The sequence below is a fragment of the Amphiura filiformis genome, chromosome 10, assembly GCF_039555335.1.
Source record: "Amphiura filiformis chromosome 10, Afil_fr2py, whole genome shotgun sequence".
NCBI classification, from domain to species: Eukaryota; Metazoa; Echinodermata; class Ophiuroidea; order Amphilepidida; family Amphiuridae; genus Amphiura; species Amphiura filiformis.
This window is the reverse complement of record NC_092637.1, coordinates 53523512-53539180: the sequence shown is the minus strand read 5'-3', so window position 1 is coordinate 53539180 and position 15669 is coordinate 53523512. Positions and strand designations below refer to the sequence as shown.

At 40.1% G+C, this 15669-nt stretch overlaps 1 protein-coding gene across 1 annotated transcript in view; it reads right to left on the bottom strand.

The window, feature by feature from the left end:
• The window catches only part of LOC140163025 (shootin-1-like), a 136447-nt gene extending 120988 nt beyond the window's left edge, over positions 1-15459 (bottom strand). Inside the window, exons 1-3 of the mRNA XM_072186364.1 lie at positions 15284-15459; positions 11440-11574; positions 10218-10312 (exon numbers count right to left, since the gene is read on the bottom strand). Coding sequence (XP_072042465.1) covers positions 10218-10312; positions 11440-11574; positions 15284-15368 — 315 coding nt within the window. The 5' untranslated portion in view covers positions 15369-15459. The remainder of the gene's footprint in view (positions 1-10217; positions 10313-11439; positions 11575-15283) is intronic.
• Between the last annotated feature and the right edge of the window lie 210 nt (positions 15460-15669).

The window sequence follows — 15669 nt, the reverse complement described above, 5'->3', positions numbered from 1 at the left end:
AAAATTCAAAAAACAAAATGGCCGACATTTTCAACATATTTTTGATAATAACTTGAATGTTATACAACATAAGAGGTTAAAAATGGTGGCAATTGTTTATGATACAGAGGAGCCCAAATTGATTGTTACTGAAGTTTTAATGGTATGGTTTTGCTGCCATGTTGAATTCCAAAATGGCCGCCATTTTCATCAAATTTCTGCATTTTCTGCTATAACTTGGATAGTAGGCAACGTAGAAGTTTATAAATGACGGCAGTACCCATGTTTTTAATACTAAGGATTCCAAATTATCTGTTACCTACTATCTGTTGTAACTAGTTAGGGTTGCCACCATCTATAATTCCAAGATGGCCACCATTCATTAGGTAAATCTGGGGTGTGTTTCAGAAAAACAAAATTGTCTTCGTTTTCATAAGGGTAGGTTACTTTCTCTGGCTAAATGCACTTTTAATTTCTTTATAACAAAAAACAGTGATATTGAATTGGTTTTCCAAGTGCATTTTAAAAGGTTAAAGATTTCAAAATGGCCGCTGTTTAGCTACTAGGCCTATACTTTACACCGTACAACTCATAAAACTGGTAACATTGGCACTTGATTTTACTTTTACGGCTAATTGTTCCCGTTAGGATCTTGCAACTATTTGATTCTTTCTATTTGACCTTTCACTTCGTAGTACAGTGATTCCAAACTCTGATTAATGGCTTTAGTCTCTTCTGTTTTTGCACTCTTGATGGCTGTTAAATGTGCTTAGCCATTTAATTTTGCAACTGCAATCGCCATTTATACATGCATGAAACTATCTCGCTACATGCTTTGGGAATTGGAGGTAGTGTCATCAGTTGTGGAGCCAGGTTCTATACTTTCTATCTATGTAGGTCCATCCCATGTCAGTTACTTTGGGGAGAAATGGTGACTGCTTGTTTCCAAATACAAGCCTGGTAATGTGCATACTTTGTATGAAGCCTTACTGCATCAGATGTTGGTGGTAGATTCTCCTGTGGACAACCCTTGAATATAGTATCACCCGTGCCTTATCGCATCTGTCCACATCATCTGGCAATATATGGACATGGTGAGCATTCTCTTGCTTTCATCAGAGCACACCGTGATGGTGTCTGGGATCTCCACTTGTATGCCTTCAGTAGGATGCTAACTTTCTTTTTTAGGTATGATCATACCACTATGCCAAATGGGGTACCACTTATATGGCAGAAATGAGCTACCTTCCACCATGTCCACCAAAAGTCCTCCTTGAATTCCAGGCAGGAAATTTCGTTGTAAAGGAGTCCGGGCGGAAATTCAACCAAGTATCCCCTGATAGCCAAGAATGGTGGTACTGGGAAGAGGAGCGGTGGGATTGTAGGTATCACAAGAAGTATCACTGCATTAGGCAGATGGGTACTCTCTTATATAACATGAGAACTTGCATATCAAGTAAATTAGGCAAGTGCTGATGATGGAACACTCCCAATTGGAAAGTTAGTTTGTGTACAACGAGATTACACCATCCAGCGTGACAACCTCGATGAGGAGAAGTCGTCTCAGCTTTCGGATGATTCAATGTTTTCAGCAAGGGGGTACCATCTCCTGTACTGTAGAATATTGCAACCAAAGATTTGGCCAGTGCTAGTGGCATAGATTTCTTTTTGACGACATGGGGGGGGGGGTCGAAAAATTTCTTGAAGTATAGTGAATCCAGCACCTTTTGGCAACAGAATAAGATGATGGTACAAATGCACGCAAAAATTTGCACTTTTTACAGATTTAGGCTAAAATGGCCAAATATCATGTTAATTTTGCTGGAAACACACATATACAGGCGTCAACATTGGGAGGGGGATGATTGTATGGACCACCCCCTGGCAAAATATTGGGGGAATTTATCCCCCCTATCCTCCCATGAATGATTTAGGGTCATCCCAGGTCAATCGATGAGGAAGTTGCTTGATGACCTGATCCCAACCATGTGACAGATTCACTCCAAAGCCCCCGCTCCTGTTGAGGGACGGTTGTTCGGCTTGTACCCACACTTCTTTGACTTCCTGCTCGAACCAACATAGTTCACGGTCCAAAATGACAAAAATGTCAATGTCAAAGCTGTGACCGCTGCCGGTTTTACCAATGTAAAGTGCTTGGCACTCCTGATCTTCAGCACACTTGACACCATAAACAACACCACTAATACGGCCCTGGACCAGATTCTGCAGCATGAACTTATGCCTGTTCAAATTTCACTTGCTTCCATGAATGGGAGTCTGCATACAAGCAGTGGTGGCTGAGTTTCAGAGGATTGAGGTAACCTTTGACAGATTACCAGCATGATTCCATCAAGACTGGAACCAGAACAAAACGAACCCGGGCTAACGACCAGTATGCCGGGTAATAGAAAACCACAACGTTCTCTACCGAATAACTGGACTAACTTTCTCTCACTTGAGAGAATAAAGCAAATCTTGCCGCTCCTATCTCAACAGCTTATGACAAATGCTGTATCAATTGCACCCACAACACTTGTAGTGGCTGGAGGATTTGCACATATAACAGAAGTTAGATCTTCAGATTTAGGGATGGACACAACAGCCCTAGAGGCCATGAGGAGGCGGATACTCACTTTGTACTTCATTGCATTAACACAAATGCTGAAGCTGTAGTGGTTTCAGCACGTGACACTGACATACTTGTCTTGCTGGCTGCTTATTTTGACAAGATGCTATGCACTCAGCTGTGGATGAAGGCAGGATTTGTAAGAAGCCCAAATACATCCCAATCCACAAAATCTATCAGAAACTGCTGCCTTGCCAAGTGGAAGCTTTGCTTCTATTTCATAACTGGTTGTGACAGTGTGTCACAGCTTGCTGGCTACGGCAAAAAGACAGAGGTGTTTCAAGCAATTGTTGACAGCTCTTAGCACAATTCATTTGCAAGGTGCATGCCAGATGATGTGCACAGATGTGATAAGGAGGCACGTGTGATACTATTCTCAAAGGGTTGTCCACAGGAGAATCTACCTCCAACATGCAAATGTACCAATGGATGTATAAACAATTGCAGCTGCCATGCACAGATGGTTGTGCATACGTGTGCATTTAACAGCCAACAAGAGTGCAGAAACAGAAGAGACTGTCAAGTCTCTTCTGTTTCTGCACTCTTGCCTTAAAAGGCATCAATTAAAGTTAGGAATCACTGAACTACAAAGTGAAAGGTCAAATAGAAAGAATCAAATAGTTACAAGATCCTAACGGGAACAATTAGCCGTAAGTAACATTAAGTGCCAATGTTGACAGTTTCATGAGTTGTACGGTGTAAAGTATTTATAGGTAATTTGGAAATCTTTAACCTTTTTAAATGCACTTGGAAAACTAATTTAATATTAAATTAAAAGAAGTTTATATGAAAACGATGACAAATTTGTTTTTTGAAATACACCCATAAATTGCCAAATGAATGGCAGCCATCTTGGAATTCTAAATGGTGGCAACCCTAACTAGTTACAGCAGGTAGTAGGTAGCAGATAATTTGTAATCCATGGTATCAAAATGATGGGTACTGCCATCATTTTGTAAACTTCTATGTTGCCTACTATCCAAGTTATAACATGAAATGCAGAAACTTGATGAAAATGGCGGCCATCTTGGAATTCTAGATGGTGGCAACTGTGACTAGTTACAACAGATATTAGGTAACAGATAATTTGGAATCCTTGGTATTAAAAACATTGGTACTGCCATCATTTTTAAACATCTATGCTGCCTACTATCCAAGTTATAGCAGGAAATGCATAAACTTGATGAAAATGGCGGCCATTTTGGAATTCAACATGGTGGCAAAACCATACCACTTGAAACTTCAGTAACAATCAATTTTGGTTCCTCTGCATCATAAACATGAATATTGCCACAATTTTTAACCTCCTATGCTGTTTAAAATTCAAGTTATAATCCAAAATATGTTGAAAATGGCGGCCATTTTGTTTTTTTAATTTTGAGGGCTAAGACTCCAAAACTGAACTGGTTAAACAGCATTTTCAAATTCAGCACCCTCGAATTATCTTAAAAAGCTTGTTTAACCACTTTTAACACGAAATGCCTCCAGTAAGCACAAATTCTCAAATTTTGACTTGTCTACCTTTCAAAAGCCGCAAACTACGTTGATATCTCTGTCTTACGTCTTTCCAATAACGTGTGTTAAAAAGGGGTAACGTAGCTCACAGCGTTTTGGTGGAAAGTACAATTTATTTTAGAATTACACAAAGACGTTTTAATCACTAAAAAATAATGTTGATAAACAATATGATGGCACGTTATCTAATTAAAAACAACAAATATGTAAAGCAGGGCCGTAGCAAGGTTGAAAAATGTGGGGCGGCCATCACAAATGTGGGGCGGCCAAATTACAAATATATGCCAAAATTGAAATAAAGATATAAAGAAAAACGTAACAAATTTCCCAAAAAGTGGGGCGGCCATGGCATCCCCAGCCGCCCCGCTTGCTACGGCCCTGATGTAAAGATTTCGCATTTATTCAAAGAAAATATTAAGGGTCAGATTTGACACTTGAGCAGTGGAAACACATTTTTAGCGATTTTTGAGCCTTTGGCAGGGTTAACCAGGCTGAAGAAAGCATTTAAAGTATGGAAAACTATATATGTCCTTGTAGATCTCGTTGAGTTCTACCAGAAAAACAACATATTTGATGCCCTAAATGCTCAACAAAGTGTTTGTGGACCAAAGAATGGAAAAAGGGCTATTGGCACCCGATTTTGTAGAATGAGCGATATATATAAATAAACCAATTTTTATAAATTAAAAAAAAAAGAAAGAAAACAAGTTCCAAAGCCTTTATCAAACAAAATTTACAGCTTAAAAAGTAAAAAAAAAATGACCCAACTTACCCTAATTTTTTTTATGTTACGCAAATCAAACAATTTTTTAGGCCTAATCAATGTAGTTAATGAGCTAATATGACTTGCAAGATTTCATGAATATGAAATGTTTTGCAAACATTTTGCTAAAAATCAATGTTCAAATTTCTTTTTGCAGAATTTTGCTTAAAACTTGGTCAAAGTGCTAATGTGTTGAACTGTTTCAATGCATAATATTGCCTACCCACCCTCTAATTTGAACATTTGCATAATTAATTAGTATTTATGCAAATTAGCTAATTAATTATTAATTAATTAGTATTTATGCAAATTAGCTAATTAATTATACAAAGTTGCCAACAGGTCAAAGCTGAAACAGCAGACAAAGTTGTTTTTAAAAAAAGTTGGTCAAATGATGTTTATTTTGATTTGAAACAGGTCAAAGAGATTTTTGTTGTAACATTATATTTATCCACAAAATGGGTCTTGGGAGCAAAAATTAGCTGGGGACAAGAAAAATATGGGGCAAACACAATATAGTATTTGGTGGGAAAACGGGCCAAAAAAGAAGAAGAAAACAGTAGGTCTTTTAATAGGACTGTACATAATGCATATATCTTAGCCTTATCTTAGTATTGGGTTCCCACTCCCCCAGTTTACATTGTATTTTACTGTTCATTATTTTAAACCAATTAATCATACTAATGATTGGACAGCAACAGCCATAGATTAACTCTCTATATGCAGGTGTCGACTGCAGACGACAAGTTTAAAATTTTTTTTTTTTAATCAAAATTCAAAAATTTCAGAATTGTAAATTTTCATGACCATATTTGGACTCGGCATGAAAAATGCATTCAAATGAGTACAAACAAGCCTAGTATTGGTTCAGTGGTTCTTGAGATAGCTCTTGATATTTTGAGAAGATATTTCAAAACTTTGGACTTTTTATATGGAGCCTATGGCTAGCATGCAGAACATTAATTAGGAGCGTAACAATGACAAAGAATGGTGTCAGCTGTGTCACATTGGCTGCTGTCCCAACGATGATGATTAAATGCACAATCTGACGTACTATGACTTTATGATGTCACTGAAGAAATTAATGGTTTATGTGAGTTGAACATGCCAAGTCCTGTAAAAGTGCTTATTTCTGCGTGTGTAAATTAACACGCTTCGCTGATTTTTAACCATTTCACTTGTTTTAAAATTTGCGATTTTGAGTTTTCTTACATGATAGACCCATAGGGCCTACATAAAAAGAACATATTCGGGTGTTTTTATTTTCGCCGTAGCTGCATTGAGCGTGAAAAACGTGAAAATTAATGTCCCATAAAAATTTCCACATTTGCAGTACTTGGAAATAGTTACATCAAAATATATGTGACACAACCAAGCAAATTGGGCTGTTCCAGTTGACATCCATACACCCCCTATATGGAGGATATGAACTTAATCTTCCACACAAAAAGTGGATGAGGCCTCATCATGAAATGGATGCCCTTAATCTTCCAAATGTGGTTACTTGAATGGCTGACTCCATTAGGAATGTACAACATATCAAAACCTTTAGTAACATTTCAGAATCAGTGAATTCACGGCAGACTTGGCCATTCAAAACGCAACAGAAAACTGGCTAAAAATGACCAAATTTTTCTTTAAATCGCTGTCAATTTCGAACTAGTGAACTCAGAATTCTATACCCACGTTTATATTACCTTGAGATATTCTTTAACCCTAAAATTATTTTTTTTTTTTTTTTGTAGGTGCTTCCATAAACCCGCCTGAATTTTTATTCATTCCATCTTTTCACTCATTTTGTTCCTTTCCCTGCGTGAGATCAAGTTTTTCTGGGTTTTCCTGTCAAACCTGCCCTGTTCCAACAGTAACTCTACGAAATAGCGCCACGTTATTAAAAATGTTCTCGGGTTAATCGACTGTATAGACATTTTCCCTAATGGTCATCTAAAATGGTTATGATAGACCTGAATTTAGTCTCTCGCCAAGATACAAAAAACTATGGGTACCCCCTAATCAGAAGTCAATTCTAGTCCTTCGATAACTCGCTGGGTCTGCCAGTCTTAGTCACAGCCTATATGGCACAGCATAATTCGCATGACACGTGAAATACGCACCAAGCGTAGACTTTGCGTGAGACTATACGATCTATTTTTAGCATGACTCCACACAGCTCAAGCGTTCATCAAGGTCACTATTGCTTTTCATTGTGTAGTGAATATTATTTTGGGTAAAAAACATGTTACTTTTCACATAGAAAGGTTTTGATATGCCCCTGTGTAGGAGATTAAGGTTATGTCTTCCATAGGGGGTATGGATTTCAACTGGAATAGTAGAATGAGTCTCATGTTTACTCCAAATGAAGAGCGATTTTGAGGTTTGATACGTTCAAAATGTACATGTTCCCCCTGCTTCCCTTAATTTGTAAAGTGACTACTCAGTGTGAGCTGAGTTTACTTTTCAAATTAACCTGCCCAATAGTTCATGCCCCCCCCTGCCATCTGATTATGGCCTGTACAAATTACAATTGTATTTAGGGGATGGGAAGTTATAACCCTACAAAGGAACATTACCAGCCAGCATAATCAGCATTATTACCTCTCCTCCCCAATTGAACATACATTACAGCCCGGAGCAATAGTGGCTCCGAACCTGCCCCCCCCGCCCCCAAAAAACTATCATCAACATATTTTTAAAAAGGTAAAAGTCTTACTTTTAGTTATAGGTGAAGTTCACAGTTTAAGGTGATATTTGTGTATTTCAAAAGCTTATGCTTCATGCAGTACTTGGATGAAGCCTGATCATGATATGGATGCCCAGCGCGGGCCCCTTCCCATATGTAAAATCTTCCAGAGCCTATGTATTACTAGGGATGCAAGTTCTCTTACATCCATAATACTGCAGGCTAGTATAGCAATTGAATCATCCCAGCAAACACAAAATGTTTTATACAGAAAATGTTTAAATGTCGGGTATTACATTGTAGAAAGGGTATAAAACGTTTTAACATTAAAAAATATATTTTTACAATAGCACAGGCTCTGTGCTGTACTCTGATGATACCTATGAATCTGATGATCCACCTCGCTATGCTCAGTGCTCGCTTTGCTCGCTATTCGAGGGCATCGCAGTTTGTGAACTGGGCTAGCTACGCTCGGTGCTCGCTTCGCTCGCTATTTCGAGAGGTGTCACGGTGTGTGAACGAGGCTAGGCTAGTTCTAATTTTTTTAAATTTTGATAGCCTTTTTAAAATACTGTTGTATGATATAAACATGTTTTTGAAATGTTTTCTTGACCTTTATATATCCGGACTTTTAAATTTTATTTCAAACGTTTTCACCAACATGTTTAACGTTTTAAAAACATTTTTGTGTTTGGTGGGATGTTCACTACTACTACTACGATACAAACTACACTTTGCAGTTCCTGAAATAAGCAGCAAACTTTCAATGATTATCTACAAAATGTATTTCCATATTAAAGTTTACAAAATTTTTGTTTTGGGTCAATGGGCTATTCCAGTTGAAATCCATACACCCCCTATGGCAGACATAACCTTAATCTCCCATAAGGGGGGTGTGAGTTCCAAATAGGGCTACCTGAATGGGTGATTCCATTTGAAATCTACACACCCTGTGTGAGAGATTAAGGTCATGTCTTCCATAGGGGGTGTATGGATGTCAACTGGAATAGCCCATTTTGATTCACATCTGGAAATTCCTTGTCTGTCTTGCTACTGTCAGATATTTTTATATTTTTAATATTTAATATTTGTCCATACCGGGGCCGCTATTCCAGTTAAAATCCATACACCCAGGGGCGTAGCGAGCTTTTTTGGTCAGGGGGGACAAAATAAAATTTTTTTGGGCACAGACGAAAAAAATTACAGTTGCATCATACAATACATAGAGACAAAAGGCTTTATTGGGACGATGTGCGCGCGCATCGCGCAAAAAATTGGCATTTTCCACTATTTTCGCCCATTTTCAGGATGGAAAGGCTTAATCTTTGCAATATGCGTATTTTCGAGCTGAATTTCGGTAGAAAAGGGATCCTTGCCCCTTTTCTTTTCCTTTGCCCTCCTGATTTTCCCTTTTATTTTTTGTCAGAGGGGCACTTTTTTCTTTCATTTTTTTGTCAGGGGGCACTCTGCCTCCCTGCCCCCTGCTGGCTACGCTACTGCATACACCCCTTATTTTAATTAATCTCCCACACAAGGGGTGTAGATTTCAAATGGAGTCACTCCCTATGTGGAAGATTAAGGTCATGTCTTCCATAGGGAGTTATCATGGATTTCAACTGGAATAGCACAAAAGTTGAAGCCTACACAATATTACTTTAAAAAAAAAAATTCTAAATTCGATTTTCATTTTTAAAAAAAATAGATCAAGAAGAGAGTATGAGTGTATTTTTGCACAATACACACACAGTGCAAAAAAAATAAGTATGACATGATTATAATGATGTCCTAACTTTATATGAAGTTAGGCAAATGAGTTATGTGGAAAGGGCAGATCAAGGCGGAAGTGGCATGCACCCAAAAAAAGGGGAAAATGTTTGACAATTTTTGAGGTGATTTTGGCACAATTTTCTACTACAGGCTGATCAGGCTCCCAGATTGGCCAAAATGGTTGCTGTGCACCTGGTGATTTTTCATGAGTGGGCCCTCCTTTCAATAACCTGGATCCGCCCCTGTTATTTGGACCTGACCGATGGAGAGTTTAAAATTCTGCAACACCTGGGGGGGCATGTCCCCCACCCCAGGTTTTTAGATGGGGACATGATATCAAATGTTGCCCCCCCCCCCCCATTTTGGCAACTTTAATAATAAAGTCACAAACAAACTATTACAATAAATGAATCTAATGATTTTTTTAAAAATTAAATTTGATTGACTGTCCACAAAATATCCTGCCTGCCATATCTCCCAATCCCTGTCTGTGAGGTGTAAGCATTATATTGTAGACTTTGTATAAACTTTGTACTTTGATGGCCCTTGTGTAAACATTTATACCAAACATGTACTTCCTTATTTCAGCATTTGTATGTGTAGCCTATATAGTCACATTGTATCACATTGGTCTTTGTTAAAACTATTCAGGTTTTAAAGAAACTGGGAATATAAAATATCAGCTGAATCTGTTGTTGTGTTTGACAGGATTCAATTTTTGTCAAATCAAATCAGTCATTTCCCCCGAAATGACTGATCTCGCCCGCACCTTACACTCCTAATCAGACTACATTCGGGGAACTGAACAACCTGCCCCCCACTTTCAATGTTCTGCGCATTCCACTGTCTTGTGCCTCCCCTCAGATACGCCCCTTTATATCACTTACCCTAGAGGCAAACGACTCCGCTGTAACCCGACATTGTGATTCCATTTCTAGTTGAATTGACAAATCTGTGTAGTCTTTACAAGCTACTTCCGATACTGAAAAACAAATGAAAGAGATTTTTTGAGATTTCAGGGAGATTATGTAAGATTATGCAAGATTCTTTTACCATCCCCACCCATCCCTCCCCACTGCTTACCATTCCTTACCACCCCTCTTCCACTGCTTACCATCCCCTAGTCACCCCCTCTCCCACTGCTTACCATCCCTCGCCACACCCGCTCCCACTTCTTACCATCCCCTCACCACCCCCTCCCACTGCTTACAATCATCCAGCCACCCCACTGCTTACCATATGCTTACCGCATGCATGCATATATCCACCATCCCCAAATGTTTACCATCCCCACCTCACCCTCCCCCACTGCTTACCATCCCCTTACCACCCCTCTTCCACTGCTTACATCCCCCACTGCTTACCATCCCCTTACCACCCCTCTTCCACTGCTTACATCCCCCACCCACCTTCCCCCACTGCTTACCATCCCCTTACCACCCCTCTTCCACTGCTTACATCCCCCACCCACCTTCCCCCACTGCTTACCATCCCTCACCACCCCCTCTCCCACTGCTTACCATCCTCCAGCCACCCCCACTGCTTACCATGCATCCCCCACCCACCCCTTCCCTACTACTTACCATCCCCATCCCACCACCCCCACTGCTTACCATCCCCTCCCCACCCCTCCCCCACTACTTACCATCCACTACCCCCACTGCTTACCATCCCCTCGCCACCCCTTCCACCCCACTGCTTACCATGCATCCCCACCCCCCCCTTCCCCACTGCTTACCATCCCCCATCTTACTTTCCCCACTGCTTACCCCCCCCCCCCACTGCTTACCATCCCCCACACCCCTTCCTCACTGCTTACCAACCCCATCCCACCCTACCCCACTGCTTACCATCCCTCGCTACCCCCGCTCCCACTGCTTATCATCCTCCAGCCACCCCCCACTACTTACCATGCATCCCCCACCCACCCCTTCCCTACTACTTACCATCCCCCATCCCACCCTCCCCCACTGCTTACCATCCCTCCCACTGCTTACCATCCCTGGCAACCCAATATCCCCACTGCTTACCATCCCCACCCCCCCCCTCCCCCACTGACCATCCATCAACCCCCATCCCTCCCCACTGCTTACCATCATAGAGACTTACCACTTTTCAGGTTTTCAAATTCTTGAGAGGTCTGTCTGAGTAGTTTGTTGACTTCATTTCGTTCTGTTTCTGTGTTCCTGAATTTGACTTCCAAGGCTTTGTATTTCTTTCTAAGTTCCTCATGTTCAGTTATCGCTGAAATATTAAAAATAATATTTTAGATCATTCCTTTCTATAGAGCTGCTGCTATATTAATTATCAGTAGGTGGTATAGTACACGGGCACACTGACATTGCCTGGCTAATAATTACTTGGTAGGCCTACAGCAGAGATACTAAAATCAGTACCCGGGATCGATACACATGAATGTGCTATGCACGATTTGATATTCAGACGATAAATCTTTGGATACAGCAGGGGTAGAAAATGATGAATATCTCCCGTAATTGATTTAGTCTGAAGAAACCAGATTTGGTTCCTTGCACTTGAATATATCTGTTCAACGGATATGATAGTCGTTAGCTAGCGTCTTGAGAAAGAAGTGTGCGTCTTGAACTCAACTGTCAAAAATATTCTGATTTTATATGTGCCGAACTATAGCGTATCGTAGGCTACAATCCAGGAAAAAAAGGTTGGCACAGTTTGCCCGTCTTTTGGTATGTTGGACCAAGCCATGTTGTCAACAGGTCCGTGAGACCCTCCAACATTGAATGATGGGGAGTGGGGAAGAGTGAGATATAGGGGGGAGTCTGTACTTCACATATATTGCATGCATGTTTCCCTCGCCTCCACAATTGTAATAGGGCACGCATTTCCATTGTTTAGTGCAAGTGTGCCAACTATTAATTTCGCGGGTTGTAGCTGCACTCACTCCCGTGGAGGCAGTATAAAAGTCGATGACCATTGACCTCAATGGCCTATTATGCTTACTCACACACAGAGAGGTCAATTACCAGGCTATTGTCAGTAGCCTTAGTCGGATGCCCTCGGCTCATTATGCATCTCAAAGGTCGGAACAAAATGGCCATGCGTGGTTGTGGATTCAACCTACCATGGCGATGACACTGTGCAGGGCAATTATGATCTGGATCATGGGTGTCAATCCGGGGGGGGGGATGTTTTCCCCCCTAGTTCCAGTAACTGTAACTCAGTATCTTCATTTATCATAGGGATTAGATGTCATGATGTTTATGATGAAGACTGAAGTCTTGCTGGCAAGTCTATTCCCACCCCCCCCACTTTTTTCGGCAAAATGACCAATAACACCACCCATTCCAGTTTTAGACACATCTGTTTGCATCATGAGAAATGAATTTCTTATAATATCCAGTGATACCTATGAATGATCTAGCATTCTTTTCATGTAGGCTGTAAATTTTATTGCTTTTTCAATTTTCATTTTGGAAAAATTTGGGGGTGGCCGTTTAATAGAGACTGGAACTTTTTAGTGCACTCCACACACTTTCTTCATACTTAAGTGTTTGAGCGATTTGGTTCCGCCAATGAATAATATGTCTTGAGTCTGTGTAGGCAGAAGGGGGGTTTTGGACTAATTGGTATGATGATGTAGGGCCTATGCTACATGGGTCCTAGCCCAAAACATCATGGCCCTGTTCCTTCCTCACTAGGGCCATGAATGCCATACGTACCTAAAAACGGGGCACCGTGAAGTCATGTCACGGTGATGATGTCACACTGATGGCATCTATTTTTTTATAGGAAGAATTCAAAACACTGCGACGATAACAGTCACAAGTCTGGTCTTTTACATCCTCAAATGTGCTCAAAATTTACGAACATGCACCAAATATGTTTTGTTTAAGTCTCATCTTCACGTGAGGAATGGTAGGAAGTGGTATTTGTCACTACCCAGATAGCAACACTACGTTGGCCCAACGTTGGTCAAACGTGAGCGAACCGACCTTACTACGTTAGCAACGTTGGTTTTTTGACGTTATTAACGTGGATTTGGCCAGGCCGCCAACCTCTGCAACGTTGGGCCAATGTCGGCCCAACTTTGACCCAACCTCAATACAAAGGTAATTTGCGACGTTGGGCCAACATCAAATCTTTGATGTTGGGCAAACGTTATTTGGCCAACGTTGAGCCAACATTGACAAACAAGCCCAATGAGAAAAAAATAAACGAATAAAATTAGTTACTTGTGTATACTGTGCTTACTTTAAGTCTTAAATTACCTGGCTCTCTATTTTACAACGAAGACAAATTAACTACCTTAATTTTACACAAGTCACTTACCTTAGTACCTACCGGGATTCGAACCAGGGACCTTCTGTTTATAAGCCTGATGCTCTACCAATTGAGCTAACTGGGATTACATAGTTCAGCAAGTGTTTTAAGTTAATATAAGCTATATTTTCATGACTAAACCTGCCAAAGTGCATCTTTTAGGGATATTGATCAAATTTACTGTGAATATTGATGACATTAATTGGCTATAAATGTTGATTTAAGAAAAAAAAGAAGTAATATAAAAATATAATTCTTACTGTTGATTTAATTCCTAGCAATATTGTTCTTATTATAATTACATACCTAGTATGGTATAAGCATTATCATTATTATCATCATCATTATTATTTAATATCATTATCATTATTATTCATAAGGCCTATTATTATTATTATTGTTATTATTATTATTATTATTATTATTATTATTATTATTATTATTATTATTATTATTATTATTATTATTATTATTATTATTTGATATTATTATTAGTTTATCTACTGGGCTTTTATAGTCTTTATTTAATGTCACTCTTTAATACGCCTTAGTAATAAAAAGAAAATAATTATAAACATGACCATTTCCATGACTTGAACAACAGCTTATACCATCGTTGGTCCAATGTTGGGATTCCAGCCCGTTTGTGCGGACGACATTGGCCCAACCTCCATGTAACAACCGTCATTTTACGACTGGCTGGCTACGTTGGTGCAACGTTGGCATACCGACTATCATTTTAAGGTTGGCACAACAACGTTGGCCCATCCTCGGCGTACCGACCGTCATTTTAAGGTTGGCTTGCTATGTTGGCTCGACGTTGGCATACCGACCATCATTTAAGGTTGGCACAACAATGTTGGCCCAACGTTGACATACCGACCGTCATTTTAAGGTTGGCTGGCTACGTTGGCTCGACGTTGGCATACTGACCATCATTTAAGGTTGGCACAACAACGTTGGCCCAACGTTGGCATGCCGACCGTCATTTTAAGGTTGGCTGGCTACGTTGGCTTGACGTTGGCATACCGACCATAATATAAGCATAACGACGCGTTGACCCAACGTTGACCTGACGTTCCCATACCAACCATGACTAAAGGTTGGCATGTCAATGTTGGTCCAACGTTGGCTTGGCGTCGGCTTACCAACCGCGACCATGCCGACCATTGCCAACGTTGGGCCAACGTTGTCTTGCTATCTGGGTATTTCAGATGAGACAAAGTGGTAGGCCTATTTTATGCCCAGGATTTCAGGAGTTTCAGACCTTCGTACGGAGAAGGACAGTGGAAATCGTAGTGACGGAGGTGTGAGTACCTCGGGCTACATGTGTCCAATTAACTTATGGGCTGGTGTTCATCAATCCTGGCAGACTCCACCCCCCCCACCTCCCCTCACTGAACTGGGCCTCCACCTCCTTATTACCCTAAATAAAATCATGCTACGGTACTTTTTGCTTCATTCTGTACTCGAATCTATTTTTAGGAGCTCTAGCCATTTCGTACAATACAATAATTGGCCAACACGGAAGTACGGATAAAAATAAAGCTGTCACTCAGAGGCCAGCCAACCACAGTGTTCAATGGACACTGTCAATCTACTATCACCACACCACCATGGCTTAGATTTTATCAATTTTCTCACCAAAGCTTACCTTTCGCAGCAACTTTTTTCAGAGCTGTTAACTCGGCTGTAGATTGCTGAGGCGGCTGGTCCGGTTTCTCCGTCCCGTTCTCCATTATGATGGCGAAATTGTGTAAAATCCTGAGTTTGGACAAGTTTTATATAGTTCCCTGTGTGAAAAAGTTTGCTACTTCCTTATCCATCGTCTTCAATGTCATCAATCTGGACTGGCCGGTGTTGCCGGTTTGTTTCCTCTTCATGTTTTTTTTTCTGCCACAATACAATTTCGGATTAATTTTTTTGAAACAAAAATTAAAGTTTCATTGTAAGATTTAAAAATAAGTCTAAGAGACTTATTAAAATGACACAATTTTTGAAAGACTTAAAATTCAAATCTTTACTAGAGTATAATTTAAA